At 49.1% G+C, this 11,277-nt stretch overlaps 1 protein-coding gene across 1 annotated transcript in view; it reads left to right on the forward strand.

The window, feature by feature from the left end:
* The window catches only part of Slc1a5 (solute carrier family 1 member 5), a 17,416-nt gene extending 7,046 nt beyond the window's left edge, over nt 1-10,370 (forward strand). The window contains exons 5-9 of the mRNA XM_021166041.2: nt 1,206-1,366; nt 5,537-5,770; nt 7,620-7,814; nt 7,908-8,042; nt 9,258-10,370. Coding sequence (XP_021021700.1) covers nt 1,206-1,366; nt 5,537-5,770; nt 7,620-7,814; nt 7,908-8,042; nt 9,258-9,495 — 963 coding nt within the window. The 3' untranslated portion in view covers nt 9,496-10,370. The remainder of the gene's footprint in view (nt 1-1,205; nt 1,367-5,536; nt 5,771-7,619; nt 7,815-7,907; nt 8,043-9,257) is intronic.
* Nucleotides 10,371-11,277: the final 907 nt, after the last annotated feature.

Below are 11,277 nucleotides of genomic sequence, written 5' to 3' on the forward strand. Positions count from 1 at the left end.
CAGGGTTTCTCTGTGTAGCCTTGGCTGTCCTGGAACTCACTCTGTAGACCAGGCTGGCCTCGAACTCAGAAATCCACCTGCCTCTGCCTCCCAAGTGCTAAGATTAAAGGAGTGCGCCACCACCGCCGGGCTCTTGTTTTGTTTTTTTAAAGACATGATTTCTCTGTATAATCCTGACTGTCCTGGAACTTGCTCTGTAGACCAGGCTGGCCACAAATTCCGAGATCTGCCTGCCTCTGCCTCCTGAGTGATGGGATTAAATGTGTGCCTCACCACACCCAGCTCCCACATCAATTTTGTTTTCATTCTTTTATTTTTATTTATTTCTTATTCTTTTACTTTACATCCTGATTGCTGCCCCACTCCCTAGTCACCCCCTCCCACAATCCTCCCCCTACCCCCTTCCCTTCTCTGAGAGGGTGTAGGCATCCCTTGGGTATCCCCCAACCCTAGTGCATCAAATCTCTGTGAGGCTAGGTACTTCCTCTTCCACTGAAGCCAGACAAGGCAGCCCAGCTAGGAGAACCCATCCCACAGACAGGCAGCAGCTTTAGGGACAGGACAGCCCCTGCTCTAGTTGCTTGGGACCCATTTGAAGACTGAGCTGCACATCTGCTACATATTTTTTTGTTTAAGTCACGGTATCTCTTTGTAGCCCTGACCGTCCTGGAACTCAGAAGGATTGTAGGAGGGTGTGACTGGGAGGGAATCAGCGATTGGGATATAAAGTGAATAAATAAAAAGTAAATGAAAATGAAGAAAAAATGATGGTGGTGGTTTAACACATTTAACCCATCACTCGGGAGGCAGAGGGCAGGCAGATCTCTGATTTCAAGGCCAGCCTGGTCTCGGGGAGGCCTAGGTCTAGCCTGCGTATGCTCTTTGGTTGGTGGTTCAGTTTCTGAGAGCCCAAAGGTCCAGGTTGGTTGACTCTGGTCTTCCTGTGGGGTTCCTGTCCCCCTTCAGGGCCTGGAATCCTTCCCCCCACCACAGTTATCTACAGGCCAATCAGGTAGAGGCTTTTTCCCAGTTGAGGTTGTTCCTTCTTCCAAGAGGAACTTAGCTTGTAAGGTAAAGCTGACAAAACAAAACAAAAATAACCAGGACTGGCTAGTTCCAGCCCTGCTCGGCCACGCTGGGTACTCAGTGGCTGCACAGATGGGTTGGCACTCACTCTCTCCCCACACCTCTGTTCTTTCCTGAAGCTTCTCTGTGAGGTGGAGGGAATGAACATCCTGGGCCTGGTGGTCTTTGCTATCATCTTTGGTGTGGCTCTGCGGAAGCTGGGGCCTGAGGGTGAGCTGCTCATTCGTTTCTTCAACTCCTTCAACGATGCCACCATGGTCCTGGTCTCCTGGATTATGTGGTAGGTGTTGGGGACAAGGGGTGGACATGTCTGTTGTGTGATGTGGGGGAGCCTTCCAATGCGCTTCCTAGAGCCTGAGGGGTTCTGCATTCAGATCTGTATTCACCATTCACTGGCTGTGTGACATTGTGCTAGTGACTTGTCGTCTCTGTGCCTCAGTTTCCCCCATGTCAAGAGGTGACCATCCTGTAGTCCATGGGTGCTAGGACTGATACCTTTGCCTTCTTTTTTTTTTTTTTTTTTGGTTTTTCGAGACAGGGTTTCTCTGTATAGCCCTGGCTGTCTGTCCTGGAACTCACTTTGTAGACCAGGCTGGCCTCGAACTCAGAAATCCACCTGCCTCTGCCTCCCGAGTGCTGGGATTAAAGGCGTGCGCCACCATGCCCAGCTAGCCTTCTTGATCATACTAGAAGATGATGGAAGACAGCCAAACAGATGTGCCATGGCTTTTAATGTAATAGCACGGCTCCTCTTGAATTGAGGATCTGAGATAATGCCTGCCTTACCAGGTTGCCATAGAGGTTTATTTGGAGCCAGGGTATCACTCAGCCAGGGAGTGCTTGCCTCACAGGTGCCTCGAGCACCCTGCATTCTAATCCCCGTGCCTGGTTCTAACTGTTGAGCAGCCCCTGATGTGAGTACTGTCCTTTGGTTTTTCATAAATGACTTGAGGAAATGAAAGCGAAAACCACATTGCAGGAGCTCTCCTCCTGTCTATCTGCTCTCACACAGATAGGCTCCACCCACCTGGCCTGGATCTAAAGATCAGAAATTGAGAGAAAAGACAAGATGGCTACTAACACAAAACCAAATCAAACAGAAAAAAGAAAAGTAGGTGAAATGGCTCAGCGGTTAAGAGCGCTGACTGCTCTTCCTAAAGTCCTGAGTTCAAATCCCAGCAACCACATGGTGGCTCACAACCACCTGTAATGAGATCTGACTCCTCTTTTGGAGTGTCTGAAGACAGCTACAGTGTACTTACATATAATAAATAAATAAATAAATAAATAAATATTAAGAAAAAAGAAAAAAGAAAAGTAATAACAAGAACTCCCCAGATTCCACCATATAGAACTTTCCTGGGGCTGGAGAGATGCATCAGTGGTTAAGAGCCCTGCTGCTCTTCTCTGGACCCATTTCTGGGACCCAGCATCCACATAGTTTCTTGCAAGCATCTCTAACTCCACTTCCAGGGAGTCTGTTGCCCCCTTCTGGCCTGTGTGGGCAACTGCACTCACGTGGTACACAGCCATATAGGCAAAACCGCCACGCATAAAATATGAATAAACCGGGGCTGGAGAGATGGCTCCGTGGTTAAGAGCACTGACTGCTCTTCCAAAGGTCGTGAGTTCAAATCCCAGCAACCACATATGGTGGCTCACAACCATCCGTAATGAGATCTGACACCCTCTTCTGGTGTGTCTGAAGACAGCTACAGTGTACAGTATCTAAATATAATAATAAATAAATCTTTAAAAAAAAAAACTTTAAGAAAAGTAACTTTCCAATGGCTGGAGAGGTGGCTTGGGGGTTAGCAGCATTCATTGATCTTCCAGAGGACCTAGGTTTGATTTCAGACATCCACATGGTGGCCTCACAATTGTTTGTAATTCCAGTTCCAGGGGCAGACCCCTGTACTGGCATTGTACGGCACCAAATATGCACATGATGAGTAGGCATTCATGTAGCCAAAACACGTATACACATAGAATGAAGTGGAAAAATCTTAGCCAGACATGGTGGCACATGCCTTTAATATTAGAAAACAGAGGCAAGCGGATGAATCTTTGTGGGCTTAAGGTTAGTTTGTTCTACATAACCACTACCAAAGTAGTGAGGCAAACTGTAAGACACTATATTAAAAAACAAAGCAAAATGCACAGTTCTGTGGTGGTGCAACCTTTAATCCCAGCACTTGGGAGGCAGAAGCAGGCGGATCTCTGAGTTCGAGGCCAGCCTGGGCTACACAGAGAAACCTGTCTCAAGAAAAACAAAACAAAAAACAAAATGCTAAGTTTTTGTCTATGCCTTTAATGCCAGCATTTGAAAGGCAGAGGCTGGCAGATCTTTGTGAGTTCAAGGCTACACAAAGAAACCCTGCATCAAAAAGCCAAAACAAGGGGCTGGCGAGATGGCTTAGTGGGGAAGAGCACTGACTGCTCTTCCAAAGGTCCTGAGTTCAAATCCCAGCAACCACATGGTGCCTTACAACTACCTGTAATGAGATCTGACCCCCTCTTCTGGGGTGTCTGAAGACAGCTGCAGTGTACAGTGTACTTTTTATAATAATAAATAATAAAGCCATATCAAAGAACAGCTATGCTCATTGGGTATGCCTTTTTGTTGTAGATTTTTGGAACTAGGGTTCACTATGTAACCTAGACTTGCCTAGAACTCAGAATTCTCCTACTCTTGGACCCAAGTGATGGGAACACAGGCACCCACCACCACATTCAGCGCTGTTTGTGTGTGTGGCAGTAGGGATCTAGCCCAGAGCCATGTAATTGCTAAGCACTCTTTGGCTGAGTCATACACACACACACCCCGCCCCTCAGTGGGGCCTCGGGGGATGGGGTGTTTCTAGGCTCTACCATTGAGCCACGTCCCTGCCTTTTAGCGTGTCTTGATCAGTAAGAACATGGTCGGTGCTGCAGAGGCGAGGCTTCCAAGACAGCTTGGTTTCCCTCCCTGCTGCTGCTCTTCCCCAGCTCTGTGCACTACTCTAAGTTAGACTTAACTTCCTGTGCATCAATTTTTCTCTGCAGAAGATGGTGCCGTGACAGCGGCTTCAGAGGTCACAGCAGGGTTAACACATGTTCTCATGCCAGTGCCTGCTCTGTCCCATGCTCAGAGTAAACAATGGCAAATATTTATTTAAGCATTTGTGCTTATAAAATTCCTGGGCACTTCTGAGTGGCTGGGACTTGGCCAGCTGGCCCTCCCCTCCCTTATTGCACAGGTGCCTTTCTTTTGTGTAAAGGGCAAGGAACTGAGGAGACAACCAGCCATGGTTGCAAGGCATTGGGAAACCAGGCTAACAGCAAGTGCACCCTGGGAGTCTTGGCTGTAGGACAGACACAGGGAGGGTTGTTGCACCAGCAGTGGGACTGTGTACAAATGCCTCCCAGCTAGTGTCTCCCTTCATCCTGTTGTAGTTCCTGGAGGTTAGTAGCACTACCTTGCCTGGTTGGTATTTTCTTTATTCTGTGGTGAAGATTAAAAGCAGGTCTTTGAGCTACCATTGAACCACACTGCCCAGCCCCTCACTGGGAGATTCTAGGCAGGGTTCTACCACTGAGCCACGCCCCCAGCCACTCACTGGGGGATTCTAGGCAGGGGCTCTACCACTGAGCCACGCCCCCAGCCCCTCATTGGGGGATTCTAGGCAGGGGCTCTACCACTGAGCCATACCTGTCAGCCCTCTTTTTACTTTCTGAGACAGGGTTTTATTGCCTTGAATTGTGTGTGTGTGTATGTTTAAATTTTATGTGGATAAGTGTTTGGCCTACATGTATGTCTGTGCACCATGTATATTCAGAGCCTGTGGACAGAAGAGAGATCCCCTAGAGCTGGAGTTCTAGGCTGTTGTGAGCCACCGGGTGGGTCCTAGAAACGGAACCTGGATCCTGTATAAAAGTAGCCAGTGCTCTTATCTGCCGAGCCATCCATCCATCTCTCCAGCTCTTGGCTTTGGACTTTTGATCCTCATAGCTTAACTTACAAAGTGTCTGGTGGGCCGTCAGTCATCCAAGATCAAAGGCTTAGGTGGGGTATGTTGCAAGTGCTGCAGACCTGTGAGTTAGAGTGACCCAGAGACTTTTTTTTTTTTAACTGAGAGTGACAGCAGCTGCTTTAACAAACAAACCAGGCAGCAAACAACTCAGTGGTGGGTGCTTCTTTCCCTAATTCACGGTCAAGTCTACATCTGAGGTCGCCGTTCTGGTAGGGATGGTCACGTGTGCGCATGCGTGCGCTTTTATTTTATACCCGTGCTATCTTTGTGTCTACAATTTTATCTGAGGCTCTCACCAGTCTTGGAGTGGTGCTCTGAGTAACTCCAGACTTCTAGGAAAGGTTGGGAAGTGTGGTCAGCTGAAGTGTTGCGCACGGGGCGTGGCTGTGACAGTCCTGTGATCGGCGGCGGCAATATGTCTCTGTGATGATGATCAGGTACGCACCCGTTGGAATCTTGTTCCTGGTGGCCAGCAAGATTGTGGAGATGAAAGACGTCCGCCAGCTCTTCATCAGCCTCGGCAAATACATTCTGTGCTGCCTGCTGGGCCACGCCATCCACGGGCTCCTGGTTCTGCCTCTCATCTACTTCCTCTTCGCCCGCAAAAATCCCTATCGATTCCTGTGGGGCATCATGACACCCCTGGCTACTGCTTTCGGGACCTCTTCTAGGTGAGCCCTGTTACCAAATATAAAGGGAACTGGGAGTGGGTATTGGTGTTTGAAGACCTGTATTATGACTGGGGTCATTCGATGTGGACACATTTTTTTATTTTATTTTATTTTACTTTACTTTTTTGTCAGTTTTTCTTTTCTTTCTTTATTTTTTTAAAAATTTTATGTGTATCAGTGTTTTACCTGAACGCATGTCTGCAGTGTTCCCGGGTGCCCACAGAGGCCAGGTGTTTGATTTCCCCTGGGTCTATAGTTTCAGCTCTGAGCCACCATGTGGGTGCTGGAGGTTGAACCCAGGGGCTCTGGAAGAGCAGCCACCGTTCTTAATCACCGAGCCATCTCTCCAGCCTCCTTCACTCAGTCTTTTTTTTTTTTTTTTCTGTCATTTTTTCTTTTCTTTGTGTGTGTGAGGTGACAGTGCAGTGTGTGTGTAAGTCGGAGGACACCTGCAGGTGTCCCTCCTCACCTCCTACTTATTTGAGATTGTCTGTTTTTCCCTCCCGTCTCTCAGTAAGGGTGCTAAGGATTACAGACATTGTACTATGTGTCTGATTTTTACAGAGCTATGGGGAATTGAACGCTGGTCCTCATGTTGGTACAACTACAGCCTTCTCCCCCGGCCGTTTTGTTTTTGTTTTCTAAGACAGGGTTTTTCTATACTGCTCTGCTTGTCTTGGAACTCGCTCTGTAGAGCCGGCTGGCCTTGAACTGAAAGATCCGCCTGCCTCTGCTTCCAGAGTGCTGGGATTAAAGGCATGCACCACCGCTGCCCAGCTGTTTTGGTTTTTAAATTTTATTTTTAGCTAGGCAGTGTTGACATGGAGGCAATCAGATCTCTGAGTTCTAGACGAGTCTAGGTAGGCTAGAGAATGAGTTCCAGGACAGCCAGGGCTACACACAGAAATCCTGTCTAGAAAAACCAAACCAAAACCAACCAGAGTGGGGAAAACCCTTTTATTCTTGTATGTATTTGTACATCATGGAGAGCCTTCTGACAACACACTTGGGGAAATGGATCCTTTTCTACACTCGGCGTTGAACTCAGGCTTGCAGCGAGCACCTAAGACCACCCTTTTACCACCCTTTTCGGTTTTGTGGAGCTCTGGGTTGAAACCATGACCTTGTGCGTGCTAAGAATGAGCCCCACCACAGCCACACCCATCAGCCCTCATTGGTGGGCTCTAGCCACAGGCTTAACCACTGACCTACATTCCAGCCCTCTTTATTTTGAGACAGGGTCTCCCTGGGTTAGCCTAGGCTGCTCTCAAACTTGGAATCCTTGCCGGGGTCGGTAGTGCACTAAACACAGCTCTTGAGAGTCAGTGCTGGGTGGGTGTGGTCTCTATTTAAGCCAGACTGGTCTACCTAGCAAGTTATAGGCCAGCCCTACCTGCATACATAATGAGACCCTGTCTTAAAGAAAAACAAAACTAACCTAACAAAACCCCATATGCACGCAAAAAAAACTTGGTCCTCAGCCTCCCGGGTATTTACAAGCTCCTGTCAGTACATGCAGCTTGCTGTGAGTGTCTGCAGAGGGAGCAGTACATTACCAGTACTGATGAGGCTCCCTCTGTTTCAGCAGGATCCGGGGAGCCTGCTGCTTTGAGAAGGGAAAGACATTGGAGAGCTAGAAGCTCGGGGTGGTGTGAGGAAAGGAGGTCTGGGCAGGTGGGCAGGGACCGTGGATGTGGATCCGTGAGCAGTCAGTAACTACCTCAGCTGGGGGTGGGCTCCGTGCAGCTGTCGGGTGGGCGGGCCTAGCCTTTGAGGTCCAGGAGGGCTGGTCCCGGAGTGCTCACCCAGGCTCACTCACTGTGATGTTGTTCTCTGCCACCTTGATCAGCTCTGCCACCTTGCCTCTGATGATGAAGTGTGTAGAGGAGAAGAATGGTGTGGCCAAACACATCAGCCGGTTCATCCTGCCCATCGGCGCCACAGTCAACATGGACGGGGCTGCGCTGTTCCAGTGTGTGGCGGCAGTGTTCATCGCACAACTAAACGGGGTGTCCCTGGACTTCGTGAAGATCATCACCATCCTGTGAGTACCGGGGGGCTGTGGCAGGAGGGACTATGGCAGGAAGCCCTGCCCCCATGATTCTGCCATCTCCCCTCTTTCCTTCTCTTCCCCCAGGGTCACAGCCACAGCATCCAGTGTCGGTGCGGCAGGGATCCCTGCAGGGGGCGTCCTCACCCTCGCCATCATCCTGGAAGCAGTCAGCCTCCCTGTGAAGGACATCTCCTTGATCTTGGCCGTGGACTGGCTAGTGTAAGTGGGGCCTTGGGGGTTTGCTGGGGCTAAGGAGTCCTCTAGGAAAGGGCATGAGGACTCCTGCACACGGTAAGTAAGACAGACATGACAAGTTTAGATGGAGCACGTGAGACTTTAATCCTCCCATAGGGAGGGAGAGTTAACGACTTAGGGGTTCTATTTCTTTTTTTCTCTTAAAAAACAGGGTCTCCTCCTGAAGCCCTGATTAGCTCAGAATTGACTATCGACCAGGCTGGCCTCAAACTCAGAGATTCTCGTCTCTGCCGTCCCAGTGCTGGTATTAAAGGCCTGTATCACCAGGCTTGGTTGTTTATTTTTAACTTATGTATTGTTACGTGTGTGTGTGTGTGGGTGAGTGTGTGGGTAAAGGGGGATGGGACATGTTTCATGATGTGGTTGGTTCCTTTTTTCCACCTCCGTGGGTTCTGGAGATCAATTGCAGGCCTCCTGTCCTGTACAGTAAGCGCCTGTTGGACCATCGTACCATTGTTTTGTTTGTTTGGGGATGTGTCTTTTGTTTTGTTTTGTTTTGTTTGACGCTGGACCTCATGATGTAACCCTGGCCGTCCTGGCATTTGCCCTGTAGTCCAGGCAAGCCCCAAACTCTCCTACCCCAGACTCCGTGGTACTAGAAACACATGTATGAGCCATGAGCTGTGCCTGACCAATCTTTGGAGTCTTATAAGGAACCCTGGAAGAGCAGTGAGCCACTGTAGCTTGCAATCGTGACTCCTAGGCCTGGCAGCTTACGCTCAGTTCTGTCCTAGCTACCTTAATCCTCCTGTGTCTCAGTTTCCTCATCTGTACAATGGGGAGGTAGCAAAGGGCCTGCTACACAAGGATGAGGCCCTGGATTTGGATCTCTAACCCCATATGACCCCTAGACTGGGCAGACGGATGGATCTCTGAGCTTGTGGGCCTGTCAGTCTAGCTGATTGAGCTCATTCATGCTCAGTTCAGTGAGAGCTGCTGTCACAGAAAATAAGGATGTGAGGTGTAGTGCACACATCTTTCATTCCAGTACTTGGGAGGCCAAGGCAGGAGAATCTGAGTTTGAAGCCAGCCTGGTTTACATACTGAGTTCCAGGACAGCTATGTGGACTCCGACTCCTAAATCAACTCTTCTGGTGGGTGACGGCAGGTCACCTGGGCCCTGGCCTCCTGCCTCCTCTTCCTTCCGTCTCACATTATTGCTGTGTGCCTCCCTTTTAGGGACAGGTCCTGTACTGTCCTCAACGTGGAAGGTGATGCTTTTGGGGCCGGACTGCTTCAGAGTTACGTGGATCGAACCAAGATGCCGAGCTCAGAGCCCGAATTGATCCAGGTGAAGAACGAGGTGTCTCTGAATCCACTGCCCCTCGCCACAGAGGAGGGGAATCCCCTCCTGAAACAGTACCAGGGACCCAACGGGGACTCCAGTGCCACGTTCGAAAAGGAATCTGTCATGTGAATATCAGGAGAGATTTTCTACGCCCTGGTGACTTCACGTTAGAAGCCAGGGTCTTGCGAGCTGGAGAAATGGACTGGATAAGGGCTCTAGGGGTGGGCTGTTTACACACTCCAGGAATCTAGGGGTCCCTGTCTCCTTCCTGGAGAGGCTATTGCTGGGGTGCATGTGCTTATATATGAATGTGTCCACAAATCCCACCCCCTCCCCGTTCTGTCCCCCATTCAAGGAATGGCCTGCCCTCTCAGGAAATGGGTTGTCCTGTAGAGTTCTCTACCCTTTAAAGGCAAAACTATTGTGATGCAATACTATCTAAATGTCTCTGTCTGTAGTGTGTGTGCACTTGCTGTGACCTCCCCAGTAGTCCCTCCATGACAAGAAACACTCCCACGAGTCTCGAGGGAAAGCCAAGAATAAATGTCACTCCAGAACACATTTTTTTTTTAGCAATAAAATGGTGTCAAATGTATTGACCATGGCCCTAGAGTCTGAGTAATACCAGGTGTCTGGTCACATGTCTTTACTTTCAGCACTGGGGAAGGACACAGGCAGGAGATTCAGAAGCTAAAGGCCAGCCTGGGCTGTGACATTGTCTCAAACCTTTTTTGCTAGACACAGTGTCACACACCTTCAATCCTAGTACTGCAGGGCAGAGGAAGGCAGATATCTGAGTTCGACCCTGGCCTGATCTATCTCCACAGTGAGATTCAGGCCAGCCAGTGCTACATAGACCATATCTCCAAAAACATATCTTTAATATTTTGACTAAATATGAAAATCCACAGTAAAGTCAAGTTTTAGATGTCACTGAACTTTACAAATCAGAAATCATTGTGGCCGGGCAGTGGTGGCACACGCCTTGAATGCCAGCACTTGGGAGACAGAGGCAGGAAAATCTCTGACTTTGAGGCCAGCCTGATCTATAGATCAAGTTCTAGAACAGCCAACACCCCTCCCCGCAACCCTGCCTCAAAAATAACAACAAAAAAGAAGTTGTGAGCTGGTAAGACGGCTCATGGGGTACAGGTACCTGTGGCAAAGAATGGACTTGGGTTCTGTCCCTGGGATCCACATGGTTGCGAGAGAGGGACTAGAAATGTGGCTCAGTACTTAAGCGCACTGTGCTCTTCAGAAGGCAGGCTCCATCCCCAGCACCCAGCAGCACCCAGCTCCCGGGGATGCAGCACCTGACCTCTGGTCACTTGCACACATGTGGTGCACACTCACACAGATAAATAAGGGGATGGAAAGCTGACTCAGCAGTGCGGAGGACTGGGGTTAAGTCCCAGCATTCACATCGGTGGCTCACAGCCATCCATAGCACTCTGTGGGAACAGTAGCCCTCTTCTGACCTCTGGGTTGCAAGCATTCGTGTGATCCTGTGACACACATGTATGTGCAGGCAAAGCGTCCTTACACGTAAAGTAATCAATTTAAATAAACAGGGCTGGAGATAGGTCTCAGCAGTTAGGAGCCCTGGGTGTTCTAGAGGGCCTGGGTTCCACTCCCCGTTCACAACCATCTCTAACTCCAGTTCCAGACCATGTAAGCTTGGTCCCTGGATCCCAAGGAAGGTGGGAGAGACCTGCCAAGTTGTCTTCTGAACTCCACATACCCACAGCATTTTTTTTTAAAGATCTCACTATGTACCTCTGACTGACTTTACAGAAATCCGCTTGTCTCCTGAATGATGGAATGATGGACATGTGCCACTACACTCAGATTATACTTAAATTTTTATTTTATACTTAAATTTTTATTATTATTATTATTTTTTTTTTTTTT

This window comes from Mus caroli, chromosome 7 (assembly GCF_900094665.2).
Source record: "Mus caroli chromosome 7, CAROLI_EIJ_v1.1, whole genome shotgun sequence".
NCBI lineage: Eukaryota > Metazoa > Chordata > Mammalia > Rodentia > Muridae > Mus > Mus caroli.